A 19261-nucleotide genomic window follows, 5' to 3' on the forward strand; every position below is an offset into this window, starting at 1 on the left:
ACCAAGATTGTCTAGGTTTTTCTCATGTCTGTTTTCTCCCACTCAGTATGTCTGTATATATATTTTTTTGTTCTCTGTCTAATACTAATCACTTTATAGCTACAACTTTGCACTTGTGTGTAAAGAAACCATTTCAGAGCCACATCCAGACTTCCATTGATCAGATCACTCACTCCCCAACCAAAACTCTAAACATGCCTTTTAGGTTTCTTGTATTTCCATTACTTATGTGTTAAGCTACCTTAGTGGAAGTGAAACAAAAGTATCATTATTGACAAGAACAGGCAGCTGTCAGTCAAAAAGTTAGCACTAAAATCAGTAGCCTTTTCTCATTTTTTCTTCTTCTTTCCCCTTTGTCGAGTACTTTTCCCCATTTTCCTTATATTGGTAGATTAGTTCTGATATGGAAATTTCCTTACAGATGTACATACTATATAAATTCAAGTAATATAGAACTCCCAGGAGGCAATCATGCTAACAGCATATGTCATTTCTAGACATCTTCCTCTATATGATTTATCTTGTATATTTAAATAATTTTGTGTTATTTAAAAATTATTTCCTTTTTGAAATGTGGCTTCCTCTATATTAATAGTTCTTGTAAGTTGACATAAAATCTATCCAACTGTTCCTCTTTTGATTGACATTTAATATTAACTTTTGGTATTATGAACATTACTGTAAGACTTTTTGGGTGTACCTATGTATATTTTAAAATTCTAAGGGAACAGTTTATCAAAAGGTGTTTGGATTTAGATAGGGAAGGGAAAATAAATGGTACTTTTTAACTTGCCAGAGTTTTGAACCAATTGATAAGTTGGATAAAATCAACTGAGTTATAAATGCCACTTATTCAACAAAGTATTGCATTTCCCTTGAAATTACAAGATATGGTGTCCTAGTGAGTTCACTGCATTGGTGCACATTTGGGAAACCATGAGTCTAGTCAATATAAATTTTTAAGACAGAAGTGCATTATCCTCATGATGGAGTGTAGTTAGATTTATTACTGACACATGCCTGGGCCCTGTCCCAGAAAATTTGATTCATGAGACTCATGCACTTATTATTAAAGTCCCATACTCTGATTAATTCTTATGGTTCCTTTCTCATCATTAAAAAAGCTGTGGTATTTTTATGGGTTTTTCTTTAGAAGATTCATAGATACAAAAATGATTTTAAGACTAGGCTTGCTGTATTGTGTTCTTATTAGGGAGAAATGAACCTGAATGTAACTTTTGTCACGGAGACCCAGATAAAAACTGCCATAATTGCTCCTGTCGTGAATGTGGTGAAAAACGGGACCCAAGCATGCAGCTTCTTTGTGATGAATGTAACCTGGCCTATCATATTTACTGCCTGAACCCACCTTTGGATAAGGTCCCTGAAGAGGAATGGTATGATTATCAGGGTTTTTTTGTTGTTACAACGTTTAAAATTGAATGTGAAATAGATATTTGAACTGCCAAACATAGATTTCCAAAGATGCATAATGTATATTAAAGTACTTAATGTATTATGACCTTAATACTTTTATTCAGTTATTACAACAGCTTCTGAACTGGTCTCTAGCTCCATATTTAATGCCTTCAGTCTCTGCTCCAATACAGAGTCTATATTCTAAAGACACATAGCATTTCTAATCACTCTTAGCACACATACAACACTGATGTATTTCCTTTATAGCACTTAGCACTTTTCTGAAATTGATTCATTGTATGGACTAGTTTTCCTTAACTACTACGTATAGACACTTGGATCACAAACATTGCTCCTACTCATCAAAATAGTGCCTGGCATTAGGTTCTTAACAAACCTGATGAAGGAATGGATTCCAGTGGTGACTTTAGGATCATATAATTAGAAAATTGTCTTAGATTACACTATGGAATATATCCACATTGATACTGAGATCCTTCACTTCACCTGGACCTCCTTAACCTTACATCTTTTCTACTTCTCTAAATCATGTTTGGATATTTAATCTCTGAACTTATTTTTTCATCAGACAGATAATGCCTGCTTTAATCATAAGATCTTTGATAAAATTATCATTATGAAGGTTAGCACAACAGGTAATATACATTCTTAACAAATTGATTTTTGGAAGCTTTCTTGATTTCCTAATTAGGAATGATTTCACTTAATAGTATTTATTGCCTTCTTATACATAATTTTGCCTTGAATTTGTGTCTGTATCTCACAGCCTAACTTTGCTCTATAGATAATTATGAAATGGAAAGTATAGACAAATTTAAAATTAATGGGAGTGGCCAGACAATCTTTATTAAGATAGTAGAGGCCCAGTACATGACATTCATGCTTTGGGGCGGGGGGTCCCTCAGCCCTGCCTGGGCCCTCTCACAGTCCAGGACCCCTCGCTCCTTACTACCCACCTGCAGCACAGGTGGGAGAGGCTCCTGCGGCATTCCCGTTGAGAGCGCACTGACCTCCAGGGGGCAGCTCATTGTTGAGTGTCTGCTCCCTGGTGGTCAGTGCGCATCATAACAACCAGTCATTCAGCTGTTTGGTCGATTTGCATATTGGCCTTTTATTGTATAGGATTCCATTCCTTGGTGACACAGAATAGCCCATTTCATGCTATTGACATACTTTGCTTTTTAGAAATGATTTAAGACGGCTTATAATGATATATAGGCATATAGTAGGTCCTCAGTTTATGTTAGAGATCCGTTCCTATGGCATGACGTAACACAATTTTTGCCGTAAGTCGGAACCCACCTACATAAGCACCTACGTCGCTCACATGGAGCACATACACAGCAGTAATGAAGTGAAACAGCAAAAAAAATTTAAAAGAAAGATAACAATCCCTGACCTTTACTTGTGGTAAATAAATAATAAAAAACATAAAGCACATATGTACATACATCAAAATGACGGAATTTTTTTTTATAAATAAATGGGAGATGGCGACATAACCACAAAACGACGTACGTCGAGTTCGATGTAACCCGAGGACTGCCTCTACTTTTATTTTGTTGTGCTTCACAGATGTCTTTTACACATTGAAGGCAAGACACTGCCAGAAAACAGATTATAACTTGATTTATTGCAATACTCACTTTATTGCAGTGGTCTGCCTGTACTGGTTACAGCAGTGTGATCAACTACAAATAAGCTAAAGGACAAACAAGTACAAAGAATTAAAATTGAACTAGGGCTAAGGCTAATATAATCATCCTTAAATACTTGTTATAGTAGACTTTACATTTTTCGCTTGAGAATCCTAATAACCAATTTAGATGGGAGATGTTTGGGTTGCATACATAGTTCAATGTTCAGTCTAGAACAGCCGTGGGCAAACTACAGCCCGCGGGCCGGATTCGGCCCGTTTGAAATGAATAAAACTAAAAAAAAAAAAAAAAAAAAAACAAAGATGGTACCCTTTTATGTAACGATGTTTACTTTGAATTGATATTAGTTCACACAAACACTCCATCCATGCTTTTGTTCCGGCCCTCTGGTCCAGTTTAAGAACCCATTGTGGCCCTTGAGTCAAAAAGTTTGCCCACCCCTGGTCTAGAATCATCTATTATGTGAATAATTTTCATTCTCAGGGTTAGTGATAAGATAATTCCATTTGAATTGGACAGCTGTGTCTGGCTTTTGAATTAAATTTGAGAATTTATGATAGTAAAATATTTTATGTTCTCTGAGAGAGTGACAACTTTTTGTTTTGTTGTTGTTTTGACCAGCCTAAACCATGTAAATATTTTGAAAACTTTAATACTTAAGTGCCAGCTGAAGCTCTATAGTATACACTAATTATAATACCTTAAAACTCATTCTACCCTACAAAGGCCATTATTTTGTTACTAGAGGCCTGCTGCATGGATTCGTGCATGGGTGGGGTCCCTCAGCCTGGCCTGCACCCTCTCCCAGTCTGGGGATCGGGCCAAAACCCAGCAGTCCAACATCCTCCCGAGGGATGTAGCAGTGCCAAAGTGGCAGGTGGCCGGGGATGACCCCAGCCAGGGCCGAGCGCAGCTCCGCTGCCACTCATCCCAGCCCTGCTGCACCTGCTGCTGCTGCCGCCTGGTAGCGCTGCCACAGAGATGGGAGAGGCTCCTACTGCCACAGCTGCGCTCACCAGCCATGAGCCTGACTTTTGGCTGAGCAGCGCTCCCACTGTGGGAGCACACTGACCACCCAGAGGCAGCTCCTGCATTGAGCATCTGCCCCCGGGTGGTCAGTGTGCGTCATAGTGACCAGTCATTTGGTCATAATGGCCACTTAGGCTTTTATATATATAGATTGGCTTTAATACGGTATTATCAGAATTCTCTCTCTCTCTTTTTTTTAAGGTATTGTCCTTCCTGTAAAACTGATTCCAGTGAAGTTGTAAAGGCTGGTGAAAAACTTAAGATGAGTAAAAAGAAAGCAAAGATGCCATCAGCTAGTACCGGAAGCCGGAGAGACTGGGGCAGGGTAAAGAAAAAATCTCCCTTTTTTTTCCTAGTTATAATATTTATAATAACTATAATGCAAGTTATAATAACAATAGTAGTAATGGTATAAATGGTACTCTAAGTATCAGAAATATTAACAAATATGTTGTTTAATGATATTAATTGTTAATTTATAATTATTACTAGGGGCCCCGTGCACAATCGGGACCACGGGAGGGCTCCGGGGTGTGTCTGGCCCATCTCGCCCAGTCCCCAGCAGCAAGCTAACCTACCAGTTGGGAGTATCTGCCCCCTGGTGGTCAGTGCATGTCATAGCGACTGGTTGAACGAACAGTCGGACACTTAGCCTATTAGGCTTTTATTATATAGGACTAGAGGCCCGGTGCACAAAAATTTGTGCACTGGGGGGGGGTGTCCCTCAGCCCAGCCTGTGCCCTCTCGCAGTCTGGGACCCCTCGGGGGATGACTACCTGCTGCCTTAGGCCTGCTCCCCGGGGGATTGGGCCTACGCTGGCAATCAGACATCCCTCTTGCAGCCCGGCAGCCCTTGGGGGATGTCCACTTGCCAGTGGGGAGCAGACCTAAGCTGCAGTCTGACATCCTTAGCGCTGCTGAGGAGGCAGGAGAGGTTCCCACCACCACCGCTATACTGGCAGCCATCAGCCTGGCTTGTGGCTGAGCACAGCTCCCCCATGTGGGAGCGCACTGACCACCAGAGGGCAGCTCCTGCATTGAGCGTCTTGCCCCTGGTGGTTAGTGTGTGTCATAGTGACCAGTCATTCCCAGTCTTTCTGCTGTTAGGGTCAGTTTGCATATTACCCTTTTACTATATAGGATAGAGGCCTGGTGCACGGGTGGGGGCCGGCTAGTTTGCCCTGAAGGGTGTCCCGGATCAGGGTGGGGGTCCCGCTTGGGTGCCTGGCCAGCCTGGGTGAGGGGCTGATGGCTGTTTGCAGCTGGTCACACCCCCTTCAGGGTGGGGGTCCCCACTGGGGTGCCTGACTAGCCTGGATGAGGGGCTGATGGCTGTTTTCAGGCTGCCCGCACCCCCTTCAGGATGAGGGTCCCCACTGGGGTGCTTGGCCAGCCTGGATGAGGGGCTGAGGGTTTTCAGGCTGGCCAAGCCCGCTGACAACAGAAGCTCCCATCCTCTCCTTTTTCTCTTTTTTTAAATCTTTTTTTTTAATTGTTTTATTGCTTAAAGTATTACAAAGAGTATTACATATGTCTCCTTTTTTCCCCTCGCCCTTAACAATCCCCCGGCCTCCCCTACCCCCCAGTGTTTTCTTTTTTTTTTTTTATTCTGGGATTTATTTACCTTCTATAATTGAAACTTTGTTGCCGCTCCAGCTCCGAGGCCACGGCCTGCTGAAAGCAGGTATCTGGGGTTTGTTTAGCTTCTATAATTGCAATTTTGTTGCTTAGAATGGAGCTCAGAGCCAGGCCGCAGCAGGGAGGAAGCTTGGCTTCCTTCATCACTGGAGCAAGCAAGCCTCCTGCTCGCTTCAGCTGCGTGGCTGCCGGCTGCCATCTTTGTTGGTGGTTAATTTGCATATCTCGCTGATTAGCCAATGGGAAGTGTAGCAGAGGTATGGTTAATTTCAATCTTTGTCTATTATTAGATAGGATAATTGTCCATTGAACTTAACATGAATTGTTTTATATTGTTAATCATATAGTTGGGTTTATATTCACAAGTATGGGATTTAAGGGCTTTAAGATTTAACATAACTGATTTCTCAAATGGCTGTTCTGTGACTTGTAGGGAATGGCCTGTGTTGGTCGCACTAAAGAATGTACCATTGTTCCTTCTAATCATTATGGACCTATTCCTGGGATTCCAGTTGGATCGACTTGGAGATTTAGAGTTCAGGTATATTTAAAATTGGCTTAGTGGAAAGGGTAAAATTGGATATAGTTCAAATTGTAAAAACTATCACTGCCTGTTGATTATAAATAGACTAACCCTATGTAGTAACATATGGTATTCAGTTGTTAGAATGCAAGGTTTTCTGTTATAATGGGTAGGCTCTTCCCCATAGTTTAGCAGACAGAGAAACATGCATCATGAAATTAGTCAGCCTAATTTTATCATTTCTGCCTAATTTCAGCCTTTTCATCATTTAATTTTACTCTTCTGTTATGTGATGTTAGTTAGCATTATTGGTACGCTTTCTAAAGAAATTTTCTTGCCAAGAGTTTAATATTTGAAATGTTAACTTTTTTTCTTTAAGTCATGTATGTGGTAAGTTCTCATCTAATGTCATTGAACTTCAAAAAGGCTCACTTTAGGTGTTTTCTTTGGGGCTTATCCTCCTGAATGATTGTTAAGGTATTGGTCAAAGGAACTGCCATAAATTCAGGATAAAATTACTTACCTTATTTATTACTGATTTATTGTTTAGAAATTTAATTTTATCATTACAGAAAATTTAAGTTTCCAATTAGGGGATATTAAACTTTAAATAAGAGTAGTGGTTTTGTGTGTGTGTGTGTATTGATTTGAGAGAGAGATTAGAGATTTGTTATTATACATTCATTGGTTGATTTTTGTTTGTACCCTGACCGGGGATTGAACCCACAACTTTGGCGTATTGAGAAGATGCTCTAGCCAACTGAGGGTCCCGGCCAGGGTCTACAGTGGTAACATTTTAAAATTAAAATAATGTGATACATATACATAGCTTGAAAAGTTAAATACTAGTACATGGCATGTTTTAAAAACCCACCCTTTGTTTGTTCCCATTTTCTATTTGTCAGAGGCAACCACTTTAACATTTTAGTTGTTTTCTTCTGGATTTACCACCTTATTTCTAAATAATGTGTTTAAACTGCTTTTGTTTTCATATATTATTAGTTTTATTAACTTCTGTAGAAAATGAATAGTTAAACACACTTTATCCTCCCATCCATGCAGTGCTTTAAATAATTTTGGCTAAATCAGTATTTAAGGTTTATATTATTATGACTTTGGATATATAAATACAGTAAAAATATTATAAATAAATACAGTATCATAAAATATAAATACAATAAAAACACTTTTTTTATTGCTTTTTTTTTACAGAGAGGAAGGGAGAGGGATAGAGAGTTAGAAACATCAATGAGAGAGAAACATTGATCAGCTACCTCCTGCACACCCCCTACTGGGGATGTGCCTGTAACCAAGGTACATGCCCTTGACCGGAATCGAACCCGGGACCCTTCAGGCCGCAGGCTGACGCTCTATCCACTGAGCCAAATCGGTTAGGGCTATTTTAAATTTTTTAAAAATATATTTCAATTGATTTTAGAGAGGAAGAGAGAGATAGAAACATCAATGATGAGAGAGAATCATTGATTGGCTGCCTCCTGCACACTCTCTACTGAGGATCAAGCCCGCAACCTGGGCATGTGCCCTTGACCGGAATGGAACCCAGAACCCTTGAGTCCACAGGCCGATGCTCTATCCACTGAGCCAAACTGGCCAGGGCTGTATTTTTAATTGTCTTTTATTTTGCTTTGATTTTGTGTGTGCACCTGTCACTAATTCATTTCCGAATTCTAAAAGCCCCATTAATAAGGTCTAAGATGATTTTGAGGTTGTTGGTCTGAGCAACTAAAAGGATGAATTTGCCATTTAGGAAATTGGGGAAGATTCAGAATAGATGTATTTTCTTCAGGGTTGGTGAGGTTGGGAATCAGGTGATCCTATCTTCTGAAGTACCTGGTGTTTCCAAGGACTAATTCCAGGTTCTGTTGCCCATACCATCTTCTCATGGCTGGTATGTTCCTCTTTCCCTAGCCCACTATTCAGGCATGGGTTTTAGCTCCTTTTCCTCTGCTAAGAACAATTGTATGTTAAGCAGATGAATTATAGTGCTTCTCTGAGGGAGTTTGAACTACACGAAGACGTGACTTGGTTTAGTGAGACAGATGTGAATGTAAATGGAAAAAATAGTAGGCTTTTGAAGAAGTAGAATAGCATGAGTAAACTAAGAAAATGGGTACCATGTTTGAATAACATTGAGTAGTTTTGGTTCAAACACAGAGGCTCCATGAAGGAGAAGATGGAGATATGGAGATAGGAGTCAGATTGAGAGAGGACAATGTGTAATACTTAACTTGGACTCTATAGACTGACTATCATACCATTTAATATATTTTAAGCAGATTTCTTCTTAAAAGGATCATTCTGTTTGTGGTGGGTAGAATGGGTTTGAAGGAACAAAACTGGAGGCCGTGAAACAGGGTCTAGTTTAAGCATTAACAACTCAAACTAATATTAACCATGAAAGGAGAAAAAGATAGATTTGGGAGATCAGATCAGCAGTATTTGTGACCAAATAAATGGGTTTGAACAATAATGGAGAAGATTGAGGCTAAAATGACCTCTGCCTTTCTGACATGGCTAGTGAACAGTGGCATAATCGAAAATGAAAAATAAGGGAAGAGATCTGTAGCACTGATAGAAAGTTCTTGTTTACCCCAGTTGAGCTATTATTAGCAATAGACAAAAAAAGATTACTTAATGATTATTTTGAAACTCAGAATTCTAAGCTTGAGCACTTTTAGGAATTATTGAGCAAAAAGTAGAACTCTGAGTGACAATGCAGTTCTTAATTGGAGGCTTTTGGGGTCAAAAGGTATATGTGAAAGCATTTTGTAAATGTAACAGTTAATTAACTGTTCAAAGGTATTTTGAGACTCTATTTATTTTATAGGTGAGTGAAGCAGGTGTACATAGGCCCCATGTTGGTGGAATTCATGGTCGAAGTAATGATGGAGCTTATTCTCTTGTCCTGGCTGGTGGATTTGCAGATGAAGTAGTAAGTCATGATACAACCTTGTACTTTATTTAGAATCTGTTTTGATCATTCAGTAAAATACAGAAGTTATGTCTAGAGTATATCAAATCCTACGTCTTTTTAATGTAATATTTATGTTGAAGTTCTATACAGGTTCAGGGTAAATCAATTGACAGTATTTAATCTTTGTATTGTTTTGATATATAATCAGTTACCATATATAGTTAACTGGTTATTGCAGTGAGAATACATTCCCTGTAGATCTCATTTTTTAAATTAAACTTGTAATTTTGGGATAACTGTAGATTGACATGTAGTATTAGAAATAGTATAAATATCTTTGTGCTCTTTACCCATTTTCCCTCAATGGCACATTTTACAAAATTATAAAACAATGTCACAGCCAGGATATTGGCATGATACATTCAGAATACAACATTATTTTTTTTACCACAAGTATCCCTCTTGTTGCCCTTTTATAGATACACATACTAGATCTGTTCCCCCAACCCCTGATATCCACTAATCTGTTCTTCATTTCTAAAATTTTTTCACTTCAAAAATCTTTATAAGTGGAATCATGCAGTATGTAACCTTTGGAAATGGCTTTTTTTGCTCAGCATAATTCTCAAACTATGGCATGTATCAATACTTCATTCTTTTTATTGCTGAGTAGTAGTCCATGATACAGGTGTACCACAGTTTATTTAACCATTCACCTCTAGAAGAACATCTGGGTTATTTATTTTGAATAAAACTCTAACGTTTGTGTATGGTTTTTGTTGTTGTTTTGCTGATTAAGTCTCCAATTCTCTGGGATAAATGCTCAGAAGTACAGTTGCTGGGTTGTATGGTAGTTGACATGCATATTTTGAAGTTATATCTTTAAGTATTTTTTAGAAATATAAAGAATGTTATATAGCTTATTAAAATCAGCACTTAGTTTTTTGTGTGTTTTTTTAAGACTCTGTAAGAAAACAAACCAACTAAAGTGGAATCTCTTCAACATATGTTTTTAGCAATTAATAAGTTTTTTTGATCTGGGCTCTGACCTTTGTGTGTGAGACCTTGGCCAAATTATTTAACTCCACTAAACTTCAGTTTCCCCAGGTGTAAAATAGAAAAAATAATAGCATAATTTTATGTCAGAAAGTATTGATTTTTGAATGAAGTAATTTATGTAGTCCTGGGCATATAATAAGGATGCAGACAGTTCTGTGATTTGGATCAGAGCTTATCTTAAATATATGAAACATATAAACCTGTAATTGTAAAACTAAAAATGCGTACCCAGTTAAAGTTAGATGGGTGTTATCACTTCCTGTTTTCCCATCTTTTGAATATATTTACTAGTTAAACATTAAACATTTGTGGAGAAAAAGTGCTAAAGAAGTGTCTTATGCCATTGATTCTAAGTTTATTAAATAATGCAAAGAATAATTTATTTAGGCTTAGAGATTGCCAACTAAGATGTCTCTGGAGATGTTATATTTTGTAAGCATTTCCAATCTTTTGATCTTTTACTGTAGGCAAATCATATCTACAGAAGTAATAAATACATAAATATCCTCCTCCTATATAATAAAAGGCTAATATGCAAATCGACCAAACAGCAGAACAGCCGGTCGCAATGACATGCACTGACCACCAGGGGGCAGATGCTCAATGCAGGAGCTGCCCCCTGGGGTTCAGTGCGCTCCCACAGGGGGAGCACCACTCACAGCTGGTGAGAACAGTGGTAGTGGCAGGAGCCTCTCCCACCTCTGCTGACTGACGGCTTAGGCCCGTGGGGAGTGGGCCTAAGCCAGCAGTCGGACATCCCCCAAGTGCTCCTGGACTGCAAGGGGGCACAGGACAGGCTGAGGGACACACACACACACACACACACACACACACACACACACACTGCACAAATGTCATGCACTGGGCCTCTAGTATAATAAATAATAAATACATAATAAATGTGTTATGGAGAATTTTTAAAATGGTACTCCAAGCTAATATTGATAAGTTTATTTTAACAACACTAAGTTAAATGAAATAATATTTCCAACCCATAAGAGCTAATTTTGTAACGTTCTATAGATTATTTTATTTTATATATATATTTATTATGAGAATCGCCCTGTTTGGAGGTGTGTAACTTTAAAAAGAGATTTTTAGATTAAGTATATACTTAAAAGTATACTATACATAAGATTGCATTTGAATTGGGCCTTATTTTGGTAGATACCTTGGCAGACCATGTCAGTTTACAACATCCTAACCAGTGTTCTGACTTTGAAATGAGAATTGATGAAATTATACTTGGGTTTAGGTGTCTTAATGATGAAGAAATCTTCTTCTACAGGACCGAGGTGATGAATTCACATACACTGGGAGTGGTGGTAAAAACTTGGCTGGTAATAAAAGAATTGGTTCACCATCGGCTGATCAGACATTAACAAACATGAACAGGTACTCTTTATTGTTAGAGTTTGTAAGGACTATTTAGAATATGGGCTTTGTATAAATGTTTGATTATAGGACTATAGTTTATAACTTAGACTGTAGAGGAGAATCGTACATTGAAAGTTAAAGATCTAAAATTAAAATCCCATTACCTGATTATATAATTGTTCTCAAATCCAAACATTTCTTGAAATTATTATTTTTAAAATGACATTTTCCAATTTTAATAGCTGTACTTTGCATTTGAAAACATGTTGAATCCTTTGAAAGAAAGAAGACTATATAACTTATGTAAAATCAAGGACAAGGTGGCTTATCTACTACCCCACAGGTCAGAGTTATGTTCTACTGAACACAGATTTATCTTTCTTTTTTTTAAGCTTTTTAAGTTGATTTTTAGAGAGGGAGAGACAGAAACATCGATGCCTTCTGCATGCCCTCTACCTGGGATCGAGCCTGCAGCCCTTTGGTGCATGAGTTGACACCCAACCAACTGAGCCACACTGGCCAGGGCCACAGATTTTTTTTTTTAATATATTTTATTGATTTTTTTTTACAGAGAGGAAGGGAGAGGGAGAAGGATAGAGAGTTAGAAACCTCGATGAGAGAGAAACATCGATCAGCTGCCTCCTGCACACTCCCTGCTAGGGATGTGCCTGCAACCCAGGTACATGCCCTTCACCAGACTTGAACCTGGGACCCTTCAGTCTGCAGGCCAACGCTCTATCCACTGAGCCAAACCGGGTAGGGCAAGGGCCACAGATTTATCTTGCGCTTTTTTCCCCCCACACACACATTTAAAGTGACAAAGTTCTTTTTAGGAGAGACACTAATGTGGGACAGGGAGCCATACTTATGCACTTAAATAACACATCATATAGCTTAATCAGAATTACACTCAGGGTGTTTTTAGGATTTATAATAAGATTCTTTAAATGTTAGGAGAATGTTTATTTAGTGACAAAAGTGTTCTTTTTAAACTAAATGCTTGTAAGGTATTACAAAAAAGCCACCTTGTGTTGTCCTTGATTTTATAGAAATATTAATGACATTCTAGCTTCCATGGGAACAGAAAATGTAGTAACTTCAAAATGTTTTCTTTCATAAGTGCATGCTAATATGAGTAATAATAAATTTAGTAACCCAAACCATGATACAGCAACAGCTACATTATAACTTGTCATGCTGATAATTTGTCATCATTTCATAAAGTTTAAATTTTTTATATTATATTAATAAGGGTATTTTGTGGGTTAAGTAAAAGTGAGTACTTTTCGCTTTCTTGAGTCTAAATTACTCGGTTTTATATAGTGTACCCATAATTTCTGATTACTGTGTGCAGTAAAGAATATACCAGTATGATTTCAAGACTTTGTTGCATACCAGGTTATATAGATTCTATTTTCATGTCTTCCTTCTATATTATTTCTGGCAGTAGGATTATTTTACTGAACCAGCAGAGGAGACAGATCAGATTTGCTGGTGCAACATTCCTGAGGCAGGAATCCAGTCCCTAGCTAGTCTTCTAGCAATATAGCAGCTCTTTAGGGGGAGTGATCTTAAAAGTAGTTAGATTTTATGTGTTTTTGTCAATGAAAATGTATCTCAAATTTGAAAAAGGCTATTCCAGGTTGTCAGATCTGAAAATTATATTTTTCCCTGTAATGATAGATTATTTTGTTTGAATGAGATTTCTTTCATAACTACCTGCACTTGAAATGTACACAGTAGATTCTTTTAAGCTTTTGAAGAATCTAATAAGTATACCCTGTTTACCATGTTTATAATCTTGTTACCAAACGATTGACAAGTAGTAAAAATGTTTTAAAAGGAAGGTAGTGAAAATGAAATATTAGCTCAAAACACTTTAGGATTGATATATCATAGAAACTCTAATATCCATTCAGTTAATTTATACATTAAGCTCTGAGTACGCCTTGTGATTCATTGTGAAGACCTCTTAGGCAAAGGTACCTGTATGTTTTGTGAGCATGAAAACTAGGTGAAAGGCCTTTAGCTCTGACCTACAGTATACTCTTTCCTGACTAGTATATAGTCCAATTCATTTTTGTTTCTCTGCTAAGAGGTAGTTTGATACCTGCTTTTCAGAAGTTTGTTCCTATTTCTTCTAAACTCTTGCTCTTTATGAAACTGAAAGGATAGGGATAGCAAGGTAACCAGGCCATCCTTTGTCAGGTTAGTTAGAGACAACCAATTGAGCTGTGGATAGAGTAATGGAAGAGCCTTGTTTTAGCTAGTTTCATCGTCTTGGACTCTTTTCAATAACTTGAACAGCCTGGCACTTAAGTTAAGCTGGAAGTGAGTTAATGCCAGCTAGTGGTGGCAGTCATTATGACTGAAGGAACCTGTGAGCACCAAAGCATTGCACTCATTAACATGAAGATAGTAGTTATCTTTATGTTAGCTCTTTAAGAAGATGAAGTGTGTATTGAGATAGATAGTCCATAAAGATGTAATACTATACCTAGAGTCGTTGCCTGTGTTTTCCTCTACCTCCCAGAGGAAATGTATCTCCCTTTAAGATAAAAAACATAATAAGCTTTAACTTTTTGGCCATATCTATAAAAGTGGTTTTTGTTTGTTTAAGATACACTTTCTTAAGTTCATTTACTTTAACAATATAACTATGATCAAGATATTGTTTTAGTTTGTATTTTTATTCAAGATATATTTTAGTAGAAAAAAACAAAGAGGACATCTGTAATACTTTCAACAATAAAGATACATTTTTTTAAAATGCTATTTTAGTAGATTGTCATTTAGTCTTCAGACCTATTTTTTGAGCCTGCATAAAGAGAACTATACCCTCCCTGAACATGTATTTTGTATCACCAGATTGTATATGTATGTATTTTTTTAATACAGTGGGGCCTTGACTTACTAGTGTCCCCCCTAACGAGTTTTTCGAGATACGAGCCGCCTCTCGGCCGATTTTTTGCTTTGAGTTGCGAGCTAAAATTCGGGTTACGAGCCAGCTTCAGATACCCCACCGCTAGTTGGCGCAGCGAGCATCACAGTGAACGCCACAACATCAGCCCAGCATCACGTGTTTCACTCGTTCACTTTTTGATTTGACATATGAGTAATTTGAGTTACGAGCTCCGTCACGAAACGAATTAAACTCGTAAGTCAAGGCCCCTCTGTATATAAAAATATATATATATTTATATATTTATTTACATATGTATATTTATACATATATATTTAATATATTGATTTCAGAGAGGAATGGGGAAGGAGAGAGATATAGAAACATTAATGATGAGAGAGAACCCACAGCCTGGGCCTGGGCCTCACCTAGGAATTGAACCATGTGTGACCTCCTGGTTTATAAGTTGACTCTACCACTGAGCCACGCCATTCAGGCTATGTGTATGTATTTTTGACCTGATGTGTTCTCAGTGGTTTCTTTTCACCTAAGTTAGAAAGTAGGTGTCTTAGAGAAAAAAAATACTAATTTTACATAGATTCTAGTTTGGTCTTTTTTTTGGCTGGACTAAGTTCTCCCAAGAAAGATTAACATCTAGTAACCTTACTGATTAATTATTACGGAGTACGCATACTTAGGAAGCTTAAGCTAAATCAGGTGCTGCTTCCAGCTTAGTGTTCCTGCTTATTCGTTTGTCATCAGTTAAATGCACTGATCTTGAGCAGCCAGACGTCTTTATTATGAGTTAGCACAGACATTTGAATGCTTCAGTTTTATTTAAACTTTTTACTGGAGGTTTTTAAAGGATATTTTCGTATTGAACTTGTTCTTAATATTTTCTAAACTTTAAGGAATCTCTGTTGTCTGGAAAGTGGAGCTAGAGAGGTCATTTGTACCTTGCTGACAAATGTATTTTTCTGGGTTTCTTTCTACGTTATTTCAGCGATTTACTTCACTCCCATATCAAAAATAACTATTACAACAATCACTTGCTTTAGTTTTCCAACTTTTCCCTTCCCTCAACAAACGTTATTTAAAGAAAATTCCATGTATTTCTAGTTGTTTTCTATTATACGTGGCACAGATGTTATTACTTTCAGAAGAACCCTACAGGCTATCTGAGAACCAATCCCCTGGCTTGGGGATGACATCAGAAAACTGATTTGTCTTCTCTGCTGGTGGGGGAAAGCATAATCCTATTATCTGGAATAATATGGAAAGAATCATAGAATCTTAACCATCAGGTAAGGCATAATTCACCTTTTAATTGAGCTACTGATGTGATTATATACTTGGAGAAAGATTACTTGGTATAAAGACTTTGCTTTATTTTTTAGGGCATTGGCCCTAAACTGTGATGCTCCATTGGATGATAAAGTTGGAGCAGAATCTCGGAATTGGAGAGCTGGTAAGCCAGTCAGAGTGATACGCAGTTTTAAAGGGAGGAAGATCAGCAAATATGCTCCTGAAGAAGGCAACAGATATGATGGCATTTATAAGGTGCTCTATCTGGCATGACCTCTTGTTAGTCATTCTTCCTGGGCTTTTAGGACAGAGTTACCACAGGGAACTACTCTACTGTGGGTGGGCTGGAGGAAACAGTAGACTATCTTAGTTGGTCTTTCTACTTTTTCTGGATATATAGCAGATACACAAAGTGACCTTAATTTTGATACTTTTCTTTTAAGACTAATTTCAAGACCATAAGGGCAGAGCTATATTTGGGGTTAAGCTTTTTATAAGTATATTCTCTATGATAAAACCATTTAAATAACTTGGCCATTGTAGATCTTGATTCTTATGTAGCTTTCAGAATGAGTTTAATTGTAATCGATTTTCAAGCAGCACAGTATAATTTTTAAATAGGTTGTATTCTTTGTTTAAACAAATAGAGTCATTTACTGTCACCATTTCTATTTAGCGTTATGCAAAATTCTATTAATGATCATAATCTTGTTAGTATTTCAAATTTATAGCAATCTGTACTTATAAAGGAACTATCTTAATAAGAAATAAGGTCAATAGTAATTTGAATATTCTTTATTTGCTACTACAGCAAAAGAAGTACCTTTTGAAGTTGCATTTAGTTTTGGCTAGTTTAAATCACTAATAGGATGACATTATGAATAAGTTTACTTTAAATCTCAAACTAGTACTGAAATATTATGATTTAGGTGGTGAAATACTGGCCAGAGAAATCAACAAGCCATGGATTCTTGGTTTGGCGTTATCTTTTAAGAAGAGATGATGATGAACCTGCTCCTTGGACCTCAGAAGGAATAGAACGGTCAAGGAGATTATGCCTACGTTTACAGGTTAGGTTACATTTGTCTAGGCTACTTATATAATCATAAAAATGTACACCTCTACTATAGACATACCTTAACACTGGATATAACCCACAGCAGTTTATCAGTGATGGTAAGGTGTAAGAATGAGATCATGCAAGTATACAGAAGGAAAAGCAGTAAAAGGTAGCATCCTAGATTCAAACTGCCCTCAGACCAAGAACTGTGCTTGGGAAAAGTTGGGCTGGTCAATGAAAGTAAAGTATTTCCAATTCAATATGGAATTGACTTGAAGTCTGAGGGAAAGGAACACATAAACTTTAAGTATAGGAAGCCATGAGAAGGGATGTGTATCCTAGATGGCACAGGGGGTGTGTCTGGTAAGGGAAAGGGGGAGGTGGCTTGTTAGAGTGGTCTGCTTCCTACCCTTCTCACTTTTCCTCACCCCTTTTCTCTCTTCCCCCTCAAAGCTGCTTCCCTGCCCTGTCACCACCTTTAGTGTTATGTTTTTTTTCCCCTTTGCCCATGTCAGCTGTTAACTCATATAAGACTTCGTTGGTTTTGTGTGCATAGTGGATGATATGGCTACATTCCCCCTGCACTGCCTAGACTTTGTCCCTGACACTGACTTCAGAGCATGGTTTGAGTTCATCCGCCATCATTCCCCATTGTTGTGCTTTCCGTAAAGACTACCAGCTTTATCATTTTCCCTGGCTCTGCCAACACTGCATGTGTAGGGGCTGAACTATGGGCAAGTGTCTGACCACCCAGGCAGGTGAGTGTGTGTCATTTAGTGCAAGTCTGTATCTGTTTTTGTTTTCTTTTTGAAATCATAGAATTCATTATTTAAGTGAGACTCATCATCAGCTGCTAAAATAACTGCCAATATACAGTTGACCCTTGAACAATATAAGGGTTAGGGGCATCAACCCCTGCTCAGTCAAAAAGCCATGTATAACATTTGATTCCACAAAAATTTAAGTACTAATAACCTACTATTGACCAGAAGCCTTACTGGAATTGACTTGAAGCCTTACTGATAACATAGGCCAGTGGTCGGCAAACCACGGCTTGCGAGCCACATGCGGCTCTTTGGCCCCTTGAGTGAGGCTCTTTGACAAAATACCATGTGCGGGCACGCACGTACAGGGAACGTTGTGGAGTGAAAGAAGATGTAGTGTCGAGGATTGAGAAAGGTATGTTGAGATGGTTTGGACACAGAGACGGTGAACAAATGGAGATAGGCGAAATAAGTATAGAAGACGAGTGTGGATGGGAGAGTTGGAAGGGGTCGACCTCAGCGAACGTACCTCAATCAGATTGAGGACGTTTTTAGCAAAGACCAGCTTAGGAGTACCCTAATTAAGTTAATAACAATGTACCTACCTATATAGTTTAAGTTTAAAAAATTTGGCTCTCAAAATAAATTTCAATCGTTGTACTGTTGATATTTGGCTCTGTTGACTTATGAGTTTGCCGACCACTGACATAGACTATTAGCACATATTTTGTTTGTTATATGTATTATCTATAATAATAAAAACATAATATGCTAATTAGACCGGACAGCCAAACAGCCAAACGACTGTCCAGGTGATCTTCCGGACAAAGCCAGGGCTGCAAGGGCCAAGCCCCTTGCATGACTTTCGTGCATCAGGCCTCTAGTATACTATATTAAACTAGAAAAAAGAAAATGTTATTAAGAAAAATCTGAAGAAGAGAAAATACATTTACAATACTGTATTTAATGATACTATAGATTTACATCATCTGTTTATAAGATGAATTATCTGTCAGTACCTACATCAGTATTGTCTTATATCAGCGGTTCTCAACCTGAGGGTCGAATGACCCTTTCACAGGGGTCGCCTAAATACATCCTGCATATCAGATATTTACATTACAGTTCATAACAGTAGCAAAATTACAGTTATGAAGTAGCAACGAAAATAATTTTATGGTTGGGGGTCACCACAACATAAGGAACTGTATTAAAGGGTCACAGCATTAGGAAGGTTGAGAACCACTGTCCTACATGATACAAGACAATATGTGTTACTAACAGTAGAGATGAAACATAAAAAGATAATGTGAAAAAGAAATTTATATCTATTTAGAGATAAAACAATTTTGTGTAATAAAATCTCCAAAAAATTTTCCAGTATATTTATTGAAAAGAATTTACATATAAGTGAGCCCCCACACAAACCAAACCTGGGCTGTTCAAGGGTCAACTCTAATTCTTTTTGTAACTGATATTTCAAAAAATCTTTTGTATTTTTAAAAGACTTTCTCAGATCCATTGTTCATCAAAGAATGTTTTAAATAGTTTAGACATGAAACTGTGAGTGG

At 37.7% G+C, this 19261-nt stretch overlaps 1 protein-coding gene across 2 annotated transcripts in view; it reads left to right on the forward strand.

Moving 5' to 3' along the window:
* The window catches only part of UHRF2 (ubiquitin like with PHD and ring finger domains 2), a 61387-nt gene that overhangs the window by 35122 nt on the left and 7004 nt on the right, over nt 1–19261 (forward strand). For both annotated transcript variants that reach the window (XM_070431641.1, XM_070431642.1), the window contains exons 6-12: nt 1214–1397; nt 4329–4452; nt 6199–6306; nt 9137–9241; nt 11571–11677; nt 15959–16121; nt 16796–16936. In XM_070431641.1, coding sequence (XP_070287742.1) covers nt 1214–1397; nt 4329–4452; nt 6199–6306; nt 9137–9241; nt 11571–11677; nt 15959–16121; nt 16796–16936 — 932 coding nt within the window. The remainder of the gene's footprint in view (nt 1–1213; nt 1398–4328; nt 4453–6198; nt 6307–9136; nt 9242–11570; nt 11678–15958; nt 16122–16795; nt 16937–19261) is intronic.

The sequence above is a fragment of the Myotis yumanensis genome, unplaced genomic scaffold (assembly GCF_028538775.1).
Source record: "Myotis yumanensis isolate MYYU_CA2020_CCGP unplaced genomic scaffold, mMyoYum1.0.hap1 SCAF_12, whole genome shotgun sequence".
Classification (NCBI taxonomy): Eukaryota; Metazoa; Chordata; class Mammalia; order Chiroptera; family Vespertilionidae; genus Myotis; species Myotis yumanensis.